The sequence below is a fragment of the Hemiscyllium ocellatum genome, chromosome 17 (assembly GCF_020745735.1).
Source record: "Hemiscyllium ocellatum isolate sHemOce1 chromosome 17, sHemOce1.pat.X.cur, whole genome shotgun sequence".
Taxonomy (NCBI): Eukaryota; Metazoa; Chordata; class Chondrichthyes; order Orectolobiformes; family Hemiscylliidae; genus Hemiscyllium; species Hemiscyllium ocellatum.
Window position 1 is genome coordinate 57,861,635 of NC_083417.1, and position 18,745 is coordinate 57,880,379.

The 18,745-nt window shown below is 42.6% G+C and overlaps 1 protein-coding gene across 1 annotated transcript in view; it reads right to left on the reverse strand.

Annotated features, from left to right (window-relative positions):
* Window positions 1-18,745, reverse strand: part of znrf1 (zinc and ring finger 1) — a 257,590-nt gene that overhangs the window by 58,526 nt on the left and 180,319 nt on the right. The window contains exon 4 of the mRNA XM_060838197.1: window positions 10,508-10,613. Within this exon, the coding sequence (XP_060694180.1) occupies window positions 10,508-10,613 (106 nt within the window). The remainder of the gene's footprint in view (window positions 1-10,507; window positions 10,614-18,745) is intronic.

Sequence of the window (18,745 nt, forward strand, 5' to 3'; positions counted from 1 at the left end):
CACCACTTCCTCTGCCAGCTCATTCCATACATGCACAAACCTTCGTCAGAAGAAGTTGCCCCCAGGCCAGTTTTGCATTTTTCCCCCCTCACCCTAAACTCCCCTACCCTGGGGGAAAAGATCTCTTGACCCTATCCATGCCCCTCATGATTTTATAAACCTCTAAAGTCACCACTCAGTCTCCAATGCTCCAGGGAAAAGAGCCCCAGTCTGTTCAGCCTCTCCCTATAGCTCAAATTTTCCAACCCTGGCAACATCCTTGTAAATCTTTTCTGAACCCTTTCAAGTTTCACAACATCTTTCCTATAGCAGGGAGACCAAACTACATGCAGTATGCCAAAGGTTGTCTAACCAATGTCATGTACATTTGCAACATGACCTCCCTACTCCTATACTCAGTGCACTGACCAATAAAGGCAAGCATACCAAACACCTTCTTCACTACCTTGTCTGCCTGCGACTCCATTTTCAAGGAACTATGAACCTGCACTGCATGGTCTCTCAGGACCTTACCATTAAGTGTTTAAGTCCTTATTTTTAAGCTACAAACCATTAGCATGGGAGGCCAAAATTCTATCGGTCTTAATACATGCTAACTTCATGGTCAAGAACACCCAGATTCCTCTGAGAGGGGGATTTTTGGAGCCTCTCTCTTGTTAAGTAACAGTCTGTTTTTTGATTCTTCCCAGCAAACATTAGACATTCCTGCACTGAATTTCTTCTGTTAAGGTTTTGTCCACTCACTGAAGCAATCTGTATCACTTTCATCACAACATAACCTCCCAACTATTTCTGCATAATCAGCAAATTAATATCATTTGACTATGTCCCTATCTTCCAACAGAAGATTAGATTATTTACAGTGTGGAAACAGGCCCTTCGGCCCAACAAGTCCACACCGACCCGCCAAAGCGCAACCCACCCATACCCCTACATTTACCCCTTAACTAACACTACGGGAAATTTAGCATGGCCAATTCACCTGACCCGCACATCTTTGGACTGTGGGAGGAAACCGGAGCATCCAGATAAAACCCACGCAGACACTGGGAGAACGTGCAAACTCCACAGAGTCAGTCACCTGAGGTAGGAATTGAACCCGAGTCTCTGGCACGGTGAGGCAGCAGTGCTAACTGCTGTGCCACCGTGCCGCCCACGTATTATTTATTGAGGCCCTAGGACTGATCCTTGTCAGCTCAAATCTTTCCATTATGAAGAAATCTCATTAATCTTGATTCTGTATTCTGTGTGTTAAACAATCCTCAATTCATGCTAATACATTACTATCAAACCATGAGCTCCTATCTTGTGCAATATACCTTTTTTGTGGCACCTTCCCAAATGCCTTCTGGAAACCCAGATATACTGTATCTACTGGTTCCTTTATCAAATCTGCTTGTTATATCCACAAAGAACGCTAGCAAATTTGTCAACATGATCTTGCTTTCCCAAAACTTTGACTCTGTTTGATTATGATAAGCCTTTCTGAATAAACTGCAATCTCTTCCTTAATAATGGACTCTAACAAATGACAAATGATGGGCTAATTCGTCTATACTTTCCTGCTTTATACTACCATCTCTTCTTGAACAGTGACATTATATAAGCAGTTTTCCAATCTGCTAAAACCCTCCCAGAATCCAGTGAGTTCAGGAATATTATAACCAATGCCTCCACTATCTCTGCAGCCACTTTCTTTAAATCCCTTCAATGCAGGCCAATAGGTCCTGGCAACTTTTTTGTCTTTAGTCCCATTAGTTTGTCAAATACTTTTTCCCTCATGACAGAGACCATTACAAGATGTTTCCTTCTATTAGCAGCTTACTAAACTGTTATCTTTGAGCTGTTTATAATTTCCTTTACCATGAAGATCAATGTAAAATACTGGATTAAATTATCTGCTATTTTCTTAGTCCCCATTATAAAGTACCCACCTACAAGGTGCAGTTGTCCCATACTTACTTTAGTTAGTCTTTATATAGACACATTTTATATACCCATATGAAATTTTTGTTTGTTTTTATATTCATTACCAATTTAATTTCAGAATTAATTTTCTCTTTGTTAACTTTTACTCATTGACTGGTTTCTAAAGAAATTGCCACTGGCCTACCACTAGTTTCTGCCACTTTCTATGCTTTAATGTTTGATTGGATACTCTACCTGACCGCCTGCGTTAATCATGGATGGTTCATCCATCTCATCGAGTCCTTTTTGACTGGAATAAATTTTTGCTCAACATTTTGAAATATTTGCTTACATGTCTACTATTGTACATCCACTGACTTTTCCCCTAGTCTATTTGGCAGTCTGCTTTACACAGAAGTTTTTTTTCCAATAACTCCCTTATTTAAGTTGAGGACATTTGTTTGAGACCCAAGGTGCTCTGAATTTGAAATTCTACCATGTTGTGATCACTATACCCTAAAGGATTTTAACTATGAGATGTCAAATTAATCTGAAGTCATTCTACATTACTAAATTTGAAATAGCCTGTTGATGGGCAGGTTCTGCAATTTACTGCTTTAAGGAACAACCCCTGAGGAACAGTTCAGATTTGTCTTCTATGTTATCTTTGCCCAACTGATTTGTCGAGTCACTAAAATCACCCATGACGAATATACTGCCCCTCTTACACACCTCCATCATTTCCTAATATATAATTTTTCCTAAAGTGAGGCAACTCTTTGGAGGTCTATAGATCATTTTCACTTATGATATTTTTTCCTTGTTAATCCTTACTTCCATCCAAACTGATTCCACATCACAATCGGTTGCATCTATTTTACAAGTCATAACCCCAGAGTACTTCCCTATTAACAATACTCCCTACTTACTTTTTCGTTTCTCTTTTCTTCCAGAATATCTAATATCACTGAATACTGAGTTCCCAGTCCTAGTCATCCTGTGGCCATGTCTCCATGATAGCTATCAAGTCATATTTGTCTATTTCTATTTATGCCATCATCTCATCTATCTTATTATAAACACAGCAGGCATTCAGCCTTAAGTTTTGACTTTTTTTATTCCAATTTAAATTCTTGCTGCACTTTTCTTGATGTATAATTCCTACCCCTTCCATCATGCTTTGATTATTGTTTCCTTCTGTACTAACCTGCACTTCTACTCTCTCACTTCTATTTTATTTTTGAAACTTTCCTTTAATTGAATCTCATCATCAGCACCAACGCCCTCCAACCCCCCATCTATAATCTTAGTTGTCCGATTTGTCAGGACAGTAGTCAAATGAAGTCCATCCCAATGGAACAAATCTCTTTCCCTAGAACTAATGCTGGTGCCCCATGAATTGGAACCCGTTTCTGCCACATTAATCTTTGAGCCAGGCAGTAATCTGGAAATCATTGTATTTCTGCTTTTCAATTTAGCTCGGAGTCAGTAGGATCTCTTTTCTAGTCCTATGTCATCGGCACTTGCATACCATGATAATGTTCTCTTCCTGCTCCAATAGTCTCTCTAGCTTAGATGCCCTGAACCTTGGCACCAGGTAAGCTAGGCAAATCAACCTTCGGGGTTCTCTATCTTTGCTGTAGAGAACATAATCTACTCCCCTAAGTACTCAATCTCTTTTTAGTATATTTCTCTTTTCTCCTCCATTTGAATGGTGATCTGGACTACGGTGCTGTGATCAGTCCGCTCAACCTCTCTGCAATTTGTGTCTATGTTGCCTCTCATTTTTCTTGTCGCTCTGTGAACATCTAAGCTCCATTTGGGCAGTAGCTTCTGCAACTGGAAATAAATGTGCTAATGCGCTTATCTGCCAAATAGCTGTGCAACTGTGCAGTTTAGAGGGAACTCTGACTTTTGCCCCATAGTTGCAGGTAGATAGGATAGTGAAGGTGGCGTTTGGTATGCATTCCTTTCTTGATCAGAGCATTGAGTACAGGATTTGGGAGGTCATGTTGCGACTATACAGGATATTACTTAGGTCACTTTTGGAATACTGTGTGCAATTCTGGTCTCCCTCCGAAAGGAAGGATATTGTGAAACTTGAAAGGGTTCAGAAAGGATGTTGCCAAGGTTGGAGGGTTTGGGCTATAGGGACAGGCTGAATAGGCTGGGCTGTTTCCCCTGCAGCGTCAAAGGCTGAGGGATGACCTTACAGAGTTTCATAAAAACATGAGGGGCATGGATAGAGTAAAGAGACAAAGTCTTTTTCCTGGGATGGGGGAGTCCAGAACTCAAGGGCATAGGTTTAGGGTGAGAGGGGAAAGGTTTAAAAGGGGCTTAAGGGGCAACTTTTTCATGCAAAGGGTGGTGTGTATATGGAATCAGCAACCAGAGGAAGGTAAAATGTCAACATTTAAAGGTCATCTGGATGGGTATATGAATAGGAAGGGTTTGGATGGATCTGGGCTAAGTGCTGGCAAATAGGACTAGATTAATTTAGGATATCTGATCAGCATGGATGAGTTGGATTGAAGGGTCTGTTTCCATGCTGTACATCTCTAATGACTCTCTGACTCATCCACACTGGGATCAAGAATTGTACCTATCTTACAACCACACTCATTGAGGCACTTCTTCAATTCTGGATTTTCATACCTGGTTCAGTCACGGTCATATCCTTCTGTCCCTGTCCATGGACCAAATTTAATGTAAGGAATCTAAATAGTGTGACAGTCTCTTGAAATATCATGTCCAAGAATTCTCCCTCTCTGTGTTGCAGTATCCATAGCAAAGATTCCAGCTCATAACTGAGCCAAAGTTCCTCCACCTGACACTTGCTGCACATGTGGTCACTGTGAATCTCAATGGAAAATACATTGCCAAGATTCACATACAAGGCATCAGTATAAATAATCAAGGATACACCTCTAATCCTTCAACTTTTTTTTAACGTTTAATTCACTCGAGGTGTTCTCCACCTTCAGAACTCCAAAGTTCCATCTGATCGTAACTTGCACCCAGGCTGTTCTATGTGCCTAACCAACTGAGCTGTCTAACAAAATGTCTCAGCTGTCCCATCTCATCCTTGATAGCAGCAGCATATTTCTCTCTGGACCTGGTAGGACTAAGTGCAATAGGATTGACATTTTCTAAGCAAAACTTTGATCTGACCCACCGAGCTTCATTTTCAATATTTTAAAGCTCCAGTGCTTGAATGATAATCTTAAATTCTGTATTAATTTGATTAACATTTTTTCAAAATGGAAGTTGTTTGAATGACTACAAAAGATCTTCGAAAATAATTTCCCAACTGTAGTATTGTTGACTATAATCTCTTTCCCCCAGCATTCTTCAAAACCTTGAGCTAACAATCCAGTCTTGTCAGATAGCACCCTATTGTTGGCAAGCAGCTGCACAGGAGGCTGCTAAATAAAAGAACAGCCCATGTCATCAGGGCAAAGGGGTATTTTTCAGAATGGTAGCAAGTGACGAGTGGAGTTCCACAGGGGTCCGTGTTGGGACCACAACTATTCACGTTATACATTTCCTTCATCCAGATTGTCACTTGGGGCATGTTGCTAAGTTGCCAGATAATACAAACATAGCTGGAGGAACAGTTGGCGGTGAAAAAGCAGGGAGGCTGTGGAAGGAGTTGGACCGGCTAAGAGATTTGGCAAAGAAGTGGCAGATGGAACACAAATGTGGGAAAGTCTGAGGTTCTACACTTTGATAGTAAGAATGGAGGCACAGTCTATTTTCTAATAAGGAAAGGCTTCGGAAATCTGAAGCACAGGGACTCAGGAGTCCTAATCCAGGATTCTCAAGGCTAACATGCAGGTTCAGTTGGCAGTTAGGAAAGGAATGTTAGCATTCATTTCACGAGGGCTAAAAGACATGCACTGCTTAGGCTGTATAAGATTGTGAGCAGTTTTGGGCCCTGTATCTGGAGGAAGCCCCAGAGGAGTTTACAAGAACTATCCTGGGATGAAGGGCTTGTCATATAAGGAGTGGTTGAGGGCTCCTGGATCTGTACTCGATGGAGTTTAGAAGGTTGAGGGGGGATCTCATTGAAACTTACAGAATACTGAGAGGCCTGGATAAAGTGGACATAGAAAAGCTTTCCCCTAGAAGAGGCTAGGACCAGAGGGCATGGCCTCAAAGTGAAGGGATAATCCTTTAGAAGTGAGACAAGAAGGAATCTCTTCAGCCAGAGAGTGGTGAGTCGATAGAAAGTATGGCTTCCACAGTGTTCTGTGGCCAAGTCATTAAGTTTCTTTAAGGCAAAGATAGATAGATACTTGATTAGGAAGGGGATGAAAGGTTATAGAGAGAAGGCAAAAAAAATGACATATCAGCCATAAAACAACAGTGAGTAGAATCAATGGGCTGAATGGCCTAAATCTGCTCCTATGTCATTTGGCTTTGTAGGTCCCATCTCATGGAACCTTTTCCATCTGTGTGATATAGCTGGTTGAGTCCTATTGTCAACTTTTGACTATATACCAAGTTCTTTCCAGCTTTGTAACTCTTAGTTTACCCTCTTTTATTGTCCGACTTTATATCACTAGACATAAATTGCTCTTGATCTACTTTTATCTTTTATCCTATTGCCTCGTCCAACTGTGGCCTCTTTTCTCTCCAGCTCTTTCCTGACTATTCTTATCCGTTAGAAAGCCTCTACTATCTGATCTTTCCCTTCTGAGTCAGAATTCAAATCTGAGCTTCATTTTCTCATTTTTGCATTGCTTGCTGCCCATCCAAGGCCATTTCTTGTCCCTCATCATGGGCATGTAACCAATTTTATATTTTGTGTGTAGACGTACCTGTTCATTCCATATTGTTCCCTCCCTCCAGTATAATTTATCTCTGCTATCCAGTACACCACCCGAAAGCCTATTCTGGGCAAATAAATCCTGCAGTATTTGTGTGGAACGTTTTTCTTGAGCCCTTATGTCTGCCTCTCTGGTTCCGAATTATAGAACCCATGTCTATGCAAAGTACATGTTGCCTGATTATCATCACTCACTTCACATTATTAGAGCTTGAAATTTCATAATTCATCCACATGACTCATGATCACCTTTTATGGTCTAATTCCCATGCTGTATTATGAAAGATTTCCCAACACGTACAATAATCTTTCCTGGCTCTTTCCATTTACTGGATCTTTCTCTCTGAAAATAAACCACGTCACCAAAACTGAAACCTCCCCAGGCAGTCTAATGCAATGTCTTAATGCACTCGTAATTTTATGTTATGCTCCAGGTGTTATGAATGCTTTCCATGATGTGTAATACATTCAGATGATTGCAAAAACAAAAGCTAGTTGTTCCTTCCAGAGTCAAGTACCAGCACTGAAGGGCAATTTGAGCACGCTAATTGGTATAGATTACACACCTCTAATCATCTGTAAGGAATCTCTGCATGTACTGTCCGTGCTTGCACCATTTGTAATTTACAGTTTCGTCATTCTGCCAGCATTCTGCGTAACATTTAATCAATTATTGCATGGTTTCCTTCACACGAACCATGGGCTTTGTTGCTACAAAATGTAACATAAATATTCTTATTCTATACCTTCAACTTGATGGCTACTGCTTAATTAAATTCCTGGTAAAGGAATACTTACAACACTTCATATTTAATACATATTTCACAGGTGATCTGTTCTACAAGGGATTAGTATTCTTTATCCCAACTCTGACATCCTTTAACAGTAACTTAATAGTAATCAACATACTCATTAATAATGGTATCTCACAATGAATGATGTTAGTGCTGATGAAATAGTCCTGTAATTTTATAGGGGAGACTCACTCTGTTTAAAGATGGTAACATATTATCATCACCGAATTGAGAGTAGGTAATACTTTCATATTCTGATTGTACTTTGATCTGCTTAGGTTTCCAAATAACAGTTCAGCCAATCAGTTCCATACTGTTGAGGTACAACCACAATCTGTCATAACACAGCAAAATGAATCAGCACCTAAAATATTCTAAGATGGGTCAATTTAAGCCTTCAACCATTAGCAAAACAGATTCTTTCTGCTCATCATGATCACATTCACCTTCAGAACTGTCCATTTCATGAGCTGCATCAAATACTTGACTCCGGATTCTTGGGCAATTCCTGATAAAGTGATATTCAGAGTCAAACTGAAAACACCTATTAATTATTCCCCATAGATTTCTGAGATTTTATTTTTGTCAGCTATGTTCCCAATCTTACATTTTGCCTAAATTCAAAAATCTATAAATCAAAGCTACACACTCCCCCCAAACATTATTCAACAATTCCTTGCTTACCCAAGTGCCTGTGACGAGGCCACCCTCAATTTTGAGTGTCAGTAATCACTGTATTCTATTCTTTGCATCACTCTTAACATGTCATAGGAAAATGATTGTCTCCAAGTTTTTTTTAGACCAACAGACATCGGTTCAAAAAAAGAATCATTGCCAAGAAATGCACACAACCTAAGAGTTTGAATGAAAGCACAGACTTTGGAATTTCTAGATTTAACTTCTTCAGTCTTTTGTAAAGCTTCTCAAACTCAATGAAATATTCTTTAATGGACTGATTGTCAATCTTTGAAAATTCATCAATTATTGAGCAGGCTGCACAGACTTTCAACCAGTCAACCTAAGTGTAAACTTTGTTTACCAGTACCAGTAATCCCCTCCAGTATCCAAGTCTGTGACATCCAGTTCTGAAAATATGTTAGCACTAATTTTACTCCTTTCTGTAAAGTCGAAGCCATACCCTGCTTCTTTTTGGCAAGAGAAGTGACCAGAGTCTACAAATCCACCTTATTCTTCCATTACTCAAACGCCTCCAATTCCAAAATCACTGGTAGGTAGGCAATCCTAGTTCGTGATCCTGCAACATGACCCAGCCACTCCACTTTAAAAGTGGCAGGGAGCTTTTCTTAATGATTAGAAATAAGGACTGCCTTCTATTTTCTCTATCTCTCCACATGAAGATAGAGGTTAATCCTGTCCTCTGCTCCCAGGTTTGATAGACAGAACCATAAGCTGAAATAAACAGTGGAAGGTACTTTTGAGGTTTACAACTGACCTATGGTAAACTACAGTTCAATACAGTATCAGTTCCTACACTTCCCTTCTGAATCGTTTAACAATCTAAAAACCAACTTGTATACTGAGCTTTTAAAAAAAAACTCATTTTTAAAAAAAAATCCACCACCAATCAATTGGTTGATGAATTAAGTGAAATGAGTGTGACAGCCCTGGACATCAAGGCTTCATTTAAACGAGTGAGGAGGGATTGAAGAGCCGTACCAAAATTGGAATCAATGGGATTCTGGGGGCAAACTCTCCAAGGGTTAAAATCATACGTGGCACATGGGAAAATGGTTGTAGTTGTTGGTGGTCAGTCATCTCAGCTCCAGGACACGTCTGCAGGAGTTCCTCAGAGTAATGTCCTGGCCCTGACTGTAGTCAGCTACTTCATCACATGACCTTCCCTCAATCATAAGGTTAGAAGTGGGGATATTTGCCAATGATTGCACAATATTCAGCATTATTCATGATTCCTCAGATACTGAAACACCTGTGTCCAATTGCAAACAAGGTCTGGACAATATCTCGGCTTGGGTTGAAACATGGCAAGCAACATTCACAAATGTCAGGCAGTAGGCAATGAACAACTCCAAGAAAAGACAATGTAAACACTATCCCCTTGTCATTCTGGCATTACCATCACTGAATCTCCACTATCAACATCCTGGAGGTTACCGTTGACCAGTATCAGAATTGGATTGGCCATATAAATATAGTGGCTACAAGAACAGGTCAGAAGCCAGGAATCCTGCAGCGAATATCTCACCTCCTGACTCCCCAACAACTGTCCATCAACTACTGGACAGGATTGTGATGGAATACTCCTCCCTTGCCTGAATGAATGGAACTCCAACAACCAGAAGAAGCTTGACACCATCAGGACAAAGTAAGTTTTCTTTTTGCCCTATCTTCCCAAAGTTGCCTCACTACCGTTGCATTACTTCCCCACAGTGCCCCACCCACTCACCACCAGCCGCAGTACTGACCACTGTTGGGACTTCTTGGGATTCCTGGTGCCAATGTCATCAATACAGCCCAGCCAAGCTATGCCTATAGTCAAGCCGATTCCCAAGGAGGAATAAACAATGGTTTTATTAAAGGCATCAGAAAGCACTTTTACCCTAAATTTACTACTAAAATCTTTTTGGCTGTACTTGTGTGTTTCCATGTTAAAAGAAGATGAAACAAATTCTGCTGATTTGACTGGAATGCTTTAACTGCCACCAATTATCAGAACCTACTTCTCACATTCACCTTTTACTCCCACCTTGTGATTCACAAGATTTGCAGCCCCTAATACTGAAACGCAATGTTGCAGATATTAACAAAAGAATCAATTGCTAAATATCTCACCATCTTTTAAAAAAAATGTAAAATACTTTCTCATCATTATTTCTATTTAATAAGATATAATTATTCAGCAATGAAAACATTTAGAATAGAACTTTAAAAAACTGTTCAAAAAGCATACTTTTTCAGTATTTTGCATGCATATAGCTTTTCAGTGCCCACATACCTTTTATGGTAGATACAAAGACAAGGAAGTCGAGCTATTGTGTCTCCTTGCAGAAGTTCCTCCAAGCAGATTACACATTCTCCAGCATCTTTACTCAGCACATCGTCTGTAAAGCAAAATTCATTTTACAAAGTTAAAAGAAATTTCACATGTACATCTAAGTGCATCTTGCTTACTGAATCGAGCACACATGCAAAAATCCCTTTTTATTAGCACTTTCAGCTAAAAGTTGACATATCCAACAGCAATTCAAAAGTGTGCTTTTAAAACAATTAATTAACTCAAGAGAAAATGAAAATTCCAAGGCTACAGGGAAGATGGCTGGTGGAAAGTGGGACTACATGAGTTGCTGCTGCAGACAGCTGGCACAGACAAAAGTCTGACTGGCGTCCATCTGAGCTATAACCATTCTGTAAGTCAAAACAAACACATTCCTACAAGAACATATTCAGTTTACAGATTAAAAGTTCACAAAAATAGTTTTGTCATATCCAATTGCTCAAATGGTTTATTAAGCAGCTGTGATACACAGTTAAGAAATTTTGCAGATTTAATTCTTGGCCTGTATTGAATTAGCTATCCATTATCCAATGACTCCACTGCAAGCAAAAAGGTTTGGAGGTCTGTTGAAGGGAAAGTTAGGCGAGAGTGCATAGCCTCTCTGGTCAAACAGCCTTCTCTTGCGCCTCCAAGGGATTAGCACTCGCAGTACAAAGAAAACTGGCTTCAAAATGTCCTTGAGGCTCACCCTACTTGATTGATCTGGACATGAGTCAAGATACATGGACTTCATCTCAGGCACTAAGTAATTTACATGCAATCAGTTCATTAAACAAATTTGAAGGAAACTGAACACCTTTTCGGTTTGATATGTCTGAGAAAGTGGTATTTTCTGCCTTTATCCTAAGATCAAACATCTTCACATCCTTGTAAGACCAGAAGAAAGGAGCAGAACTTAGGCCATTCAGCCTGTTCCACCATTTAAAGAGATTATGGCTGATCCGATTATCCTCAACATAAATTCCAGAGTTTTCCATATTACCCTTCTTTTTTTGAAATAAATATTTTTATTGAAAAGATTTTGGATGTTTTACAAAAAAATATAAAAATTACTACAACAGAACAACCTTGCAATATAACAACAGTAAATGGAAATAAACTACTACTTTACTCCACAAACAATTTAGGAGAAAAAAAACTCTACACAAACTACAATTCAATAAATCACTAAATCAAAACAAAAATAAACTAAATTAAACTGAGCTAAACCAAAGGAAATTAAATTAAATTACGTTAAGTTACAACACTCACAGCAATCCCACCAAAGCTCCCCACCAATGGGAACATCAGTTGACATACCCGTATTTGTTCAGGATTCTTGCTCCCAGGGGTCTCCAGACCGCCAGACACAGCCCTCATGGCTACACAAAGGCCCTGACCAATATAGCTGATTAGTCCGCATCTATATGGTTCAAAAACGACTGCCACATCTGATAAAAAAGGTTCCATTTTCTGGTGCACCATACTTGTAAGGAAGTCCAGGGGGTTGTGCTCCATAATTAACATACGCCACCCCAAGGGTCCTGGGGATTTTCCAACAGCTAGAATGTTCTTCGTTGCACAAAATGAAAGAATACTAAACAATCTCTTCCCATGCGTGTCCGAAGAGAGGAGATTTGGCAAACCCAGGAGCAGGAACACCAGATCTACCTTGACCTCTGTTCCCAAGGTTCCTTCCAAAACACTTGCTATAGCACCCCATTACCTATAAAGTTTATGGCATGACCACAAACAATGCGTAAGAGTACCAACATCTATTTTATATTTGGGGCACACTGGGGACGTTCCTGTCTTAAATTCCAGAAGCTGCTCTGGTACCAAATAAACCCTGCAGAGTACCTTCAGTTGCATAGCCGGTGTCCTATTGCAAATCAAAATCTTCCTATGTTCTCTCAAATATCCTCCCATGCCTCTGAGGAGATCTTCATCCCCAATTCCTGAGCCCAAATTCCACACAGCTGCTCAAAGTCCTTCGAGCCACTACCTCCTCATAAATGATAGAGGGTGCTGACCGAGAGAGTGCCCATGGACCGAAGCACTCTCCACTCAATATCCGACTCATAGGGACTATCCATTAATGTAGTCTTTTTCTGTATAAAGTCCCTATCATGAAAATAACGAAAGAGGCCCGTCCTAGATTGTTGCTCATATTTCTGGCTCAGCTGCTCGAAAGACATCAGGACCTCCCCCTCAAATAAATCTCCCAAATAGGAAATTCCTCTGGACTCCCAGAGCCTCAAGCTGGAATCCATTGATCCCAGCCGGAATCCTGGCATTCCTACTATGGGAGTAAAAGGGAAAGTCTTTTGTAAATTGCCCTCGCTTTGTCGCATCATTCGCCATTCTTTAACCATGTTAAAGACAATGTGATTTCTGCAATACCCCATTACAGCCCTCACCTTGTCCATGAACAACAGATCAATGGGGGGACATTTTGCCTGGGAGGCTTCGATGTCCAGCCAGATTGGACTTGCCAGGACTAGAGGTCAATCAGCTACATAGGATAGTAGGAACTTAGTTGGTATTTACTAAAGTCTGAAATATCATCTGTGTAAAAGGTGATCTGATGTCTACTTGGTCCTATCTCTGGGGCAGTTATATTGGAGTCCTTCCGGATAGCCTCTGCTAATGGCTCAATCACCAATTTAAATAACAATGGTGAGAGGGGGCACCCTTGTCGGCTGCCTCTGCCAATACTAAAATTGTCAGACCTTATACCATTAGTGAGAACCGCTGCGTTAGGGTCACTGTATAACACTGCCACCAACCTGGCAAAGACCCCTCCCAAGGCCAAACCATTCCAGAACATAAGAGGTACGGCCACTTCACCCGGTCAAATGCTTTCTCTGCATTCAGGGAGACTACCAAACTTGAAATTGACCCTTGCTGGCACACCTGAACCATATATAGCACTCTCCTAATTCTATTAGAGGACCTGCGACCACTAATAAAACTTGTCTGGTCCTCTTTTACAATGAAGGGCAAGATCTTCTCCAGACTCAACAGCAGCATTTTTGACAAAATTTTAAAATCCACGTTTAACAATGATATGGGCCAAAAGAAATGCAATCCTCTGGGGCTTTCCCTCTCTTAAGAATAAGAGAAATATTTGCTTCTCTCAGACAGGATTAGAGACAGTCGTGATTGTACAAATACTTGTGTATATCCAACATTGGCACGACCAGCATGTCTATGAACTCCTTATAAAACTCACTCCGAAATCCATCTGTGCCAGGCGCTTTACCACTCTGGAGCTGCCTCACCACCTCCTGTATCTCTTGAATTGTCAGAAGGGCATTCAAAAGAGACACCTGTTCTAAAGTTATATCTGGGTGGTCCAAAGTCTTAAAAAAAGGACTCCATCTTTGCCAATCTGTCCTCACATCCCTCTAACTGGTACAACCTAGATTAAAATTTCCTGGATGCTGTGTTAATCTTTTTGGGATCACAGGTGATGGTACCAGCACCTCTCTAATGGATGTGATAGATTGGGAGGTACTCTTCTTTCTGGCCAAGTACACCAAATACCTACCCAGTTTATTACCTCGGTTTCGCAAAGGAGATCTCCCTCTTTGCTGTCTGGGTCAGTGTAGCATTCAGAGCAACTCGGAGGGCTGTAATCCATTGCAACTTCATTACAGACTGTCTGTCAAAGTATACTGTCTCAGCTGCCTTCAGCCGGGCCTCGAGCATACGCTGCTGCTCTCCCTTCTGCTGCTTCCGAGTCGCCAAGTAAGAAATAATCAAACCCCTTGCATAGGCCTTGGCAGTCTCCAAGATCACCGATAGATTACTGGCCAAACCTGAATTAAAGCCTCAAATAATTTTAAATTCCCACGAAAAGTACTCAATAAACTTGCTATCCTTCAGAAGGACAGGGTCCACGCTCCACTGCCACAAGCCTATCCTATCACCACCGACTTTAACCTCCACGTATACTGCTGCATGATCAAAAATGGCTATGTTCCAATTCCACAGGACAGCATCGAACTCAAAAAGGCCAATGGAGCAAAAAACATGTCAATCCTAGTATAGCACGTGTGAGAATTAGCCTCAGGGTGTTGTCACATCAGGGTGAAGACTTCTTCACACATCCACCAACCCCAACTCCTTGTTCAGGTCCACCAGCTGCCTAGATTGTGGAGATATGCCCGCGAGACCTCTAGGCATCCTATCCACCTTGGGGTCCAGAAGTCGGTTAGTCTCCCCTTATAATTGCATAATGCGCCCCAAGGGCCATCAACCTGGAGAGCACATCTGTTAAGAATTTGAGGGGATGTGCAGATGGCAATATACATTCAAGATCCCATATTTCTCTCCATGTATTGAAGCTTTAAGGATTAGAAACCGCCCACATTCGTCCTTAATTTGGTCTAACAACTGAAATGGAAGGTTCTTCTGAATGAGTATAGCTACTCCTCTACTTTTCGAATTAAAGAATGAAAAGGAACACCTGGCTGAACCCTCCCTTCTATAACTAAGTGTTCCTTACCAGATAGATGTGTTTCTTGCAGCAAGACTACATGGACCCTTTCCTTTCTAAGACTTGAAAGTGTTTTTTTCTCTCTTAATCAGTGAATGACTCCCTTTAACATTCCAAGTGTACCCTTCTGAAGCAGCCCATGACCCTCCAGGAGGAAGAACCCCATTTATAGTGCACCAAGTGAAAGCAGCAAACAGCTGATTTAATCTTGAAAATACAACTACAAAAATGACCAAATCAAAACTTCTTATAACTACCTCTACAATGAACCAACACATAACACAAGAAAGGAGGAGACTGCCCCCCTTGCCCACAGGGGGCACTTAACTGTGGCTCCTTCTAGCTGAAGCTGCACCCCAAACCCAGACAAAACAAAATACAAAAAAGTGACATGAGTCTTACATCAAGAAAATTAAAAGTGGGCACTCAACCCATCCATCCATACTTTGAGAAGAAAGTGAGGTCTTTCTGATGCTGGAAATCAGAGTTGAGTGTGTGTTGCTGGAAAAGCACAGCAGGTCAGGCAGCATCCAAGGAGCAGGAGAATTGACATTTCGGGTCTTTCCTGCATCAGGAATGAGGCTAACAGTCTCGGGGGTGGAGAGATAAATGGGAGGGAGAGTGCTGGGGAGAAGGTAGCTAAGAGTGCATAAGTGGATGGAGGTGGGGGTGGAGTGGATGAGTGAAAGGGAAGATTGACAGGTGGGACAGGTCACGAGGGCGGTGCTGGGCCATGAAGGTTGGAACTGTGGTTAGCTGGGGGTAGAGGAAATGAGGAAATTGGTAAAGTCCACATTGATGCCCTGAGGTTGAAGTGTTCTGAGGGGAAGATGAGGCATTCTTCCTCCAGGCGTTGGGTAGTGAGGGAGCAACGGTGGAGGAGACCCAAGACCTGCATGTTCTCGGCAGAGTGGGAGGAGGAATTGAAATGTTCGGCCACGGGGCGGTGGGGTTGATTGGTGCGGGTGTCCAAGAGATGTTCCCTAAAACCTCTGCGAGAAGACGTCCAGTCTCCCCAATGTAGAGGAGACCGCATTGGGAACAGCGGACACAATAAATACATGTGTGGAAGTGCAGATGGAACTTTGATGGATGTGGGGGGTGGGGGTGGGGGTGGGGGAGAAGTGTGGGCACAGGTTTTGCAATTCCTGCAGTGGCAAGGGAAGGTGCCAGGTGGCTTGTTAGGGGCGTGAACCTGACCAAGTAGTCATGGAAGATACAGTCTTTGCAGGAAGCAGATAGGGGTGGGGAGGGAAATATATCCCTGGTGGCGGGGTCCATTTGGGTGACGGAAATGTCAGTGAATGATGCGACTGACACGGAGGATCAGGTGGGTTCTGTCCTTGTTGTGGTTGGAGGGGTACAGTTCAAGGGCGAAGGTGCTGGATGTGGATGAGATGCATTAGAGGGCATCTTCAACCACATGGGAGGGGAAATTTCAGTCTTTAAAAGAGGAGGCCATCTAGTGTGTTCTGTGGTGGAACTGTTCCTCCTGGGAGCAGATATGGCGGAACAGAGGAATTGGGAAGACGGGATAGCATTTTTGCAGGTGGTAGAGTGGGAAGGAGGTGTAATTCAGGTCGCTGTGGGAGTCAGTGTGTTTGTAAAAAAAAAAAAACCGTCAGTGTTGAGTCGATCCTCATGGATGGAGGTGGAAAGGTCTGGGAGCGGGGGGAGATATCAGAGATGGTCCAGGTGCATTTGAGGTCGGGGTGGAATGTGTTTGTGAAATTGATAAACGTGGGAGCACAAGGTGGCACCAGTGCAGTCATCAATATAGTGGAGGAAGAGGTGGGGAGTGTTGCCGGTGTAACTACGGAAGATGGACTGTTCTATGTAACCGACAAAGAGACAGGCAAATCTGGGGCCCATGTGGGTGCTCATGGCTACCCCTTTCGTCTGGAGGAAGTGGGAGGATTGAAATGAGAAATTGTTGAGGGTGAGGACCACTTCAGCCAAATAAATAAGAGTGACAATAGAAAGGTACTGGTGGGGACATCAGGAAAGGAAGAAACAGAGGGCTTGGAGGCCCTGGTCATGGTGGATGGGGGTGTAGAGAGACTGGATGTCCATGATGATGATGCGTTGGGGCTGGGGAAATGGAAGTCTTGGACGAGGTAGAGGGCGTGGGTGGTGTCCCGAATGTATGTGAAGAGTTCCTAGACCAGGGGTATAGGACAGCATCAAGGTAGGTGGGCATGGGTTCAGTGGGGCCGGAGCAGGCCGAGACAATAGGTCGGCTGGGGTAGACAGGCTTGTGGATCTTGGGTAGGAGGTAGAATCAGGAGGTGTGGAGTTCCCGAACAAGGTTGGAATGGGTGGGAGATCACCTGAAGCGATGAGATTGTGTATTGGGGGTGGGGGTGGGGGGGGGGTGGGTGGGGGGGGGGGGGGGGGGGGGGGAGAAGAAGAAGGGGTCATGGTCGAGGGGGCGGTAAGAGGAGTCGTCTCCGAGTTGACACCTGGCTTCAGTGGTGTAGAGGTCAGTGTGCTGAACTACCATTGCACCCCTTTGTCCGCTGGTTTGATAGTGAGGTTGTGGTTGGAGCGGAGTGAGTGGAGGGCTGTGCATTGCGAGGGTGGGAGGTTAGGGTGGGTGAGTGGGTTGATGTCACTGCTGTAGTTTGAAATGAAGATGTTAGGAGCATGTAGCAAGCCAGCACGGGGTGTCCAGGTGGATGGGGTGTGTTGGGGGCAGGAGAAGGTGACCTCGGTGGGTGGACGGGTGTCTTGGTCAAAAAAGTAGGCTCAGAGGCGGAGGTGGCAGAAGAAACGTTCAAGGTCACAGCATGTTGAACTCATTAATCTGGGACCGTAGAATGATAAAGGAGAGGCCTTGACTGAGGACTAAATGCTCATTCTTAGTGCGGGGTAGGTCTGGTGGAATGGTGAAGACACGGCAGGGATGAGAGCTGCTACCTGGAGTGGGACTGGACTTGGAGATGGGATGGGAGCTGGGAGCTGGGACCTGAAATGGGTCTTTGACTTTAACCCTAGGCAGTCCTGTTAAAAAAAACACTCCTACTTTATACTAAGAGAGAGAAACAAAATAGGGAATGATAGAAAAACAAAGGAGGGGAGGGGAGAAAGAAGCGAGAGGAGAGAGAAGGAAAGAAAAAAAAAAGCAAGATCCCCCCACATATTAAAAAGACAAAACCTGGTAAACTACAGAAAAAAAACAAAGCGAACACGATTGCCCAGATTATTTGAACCAGCCAATTCATTTTCAGTTGTCCAGGAAGTCCTTTGCCTTTTCCAATGAATCCAAATTAAACATGGACCCTCTGTGGCTGAAAAGTAATATTGCCGGATATCTTAGAGTACTGAATATTCAAATCCCTCAGCCTCCTCTTCACCTCATCATAAAACTTCCTCTTATGGATCACGGCCACAGAAAAGTCTTGAAAGAACATAATTCGTGATCCTTTACATTTCAGAGCCTGTAAATCCTTCCCCAGTGCTCTAGAAGTTTTCAGCCCCATTTGCTTGTCTCTATTGTGGAGTCATACTAGGACCGGGCGGGTGCGCTGGTCAGACCCAGGCCTGCACACTGTGATCTGGTGGGCCCTCTCATCCCGCAACCTACCTGCCCGACTTCCAGCTTCAAAAACTGTAGGAGTCATTGCTCCAAGAAGCTGATCAACTGACCTCCCTCTTCCCGCTCCAGCAGCTTGATCAGACGATATTCCTCCAAT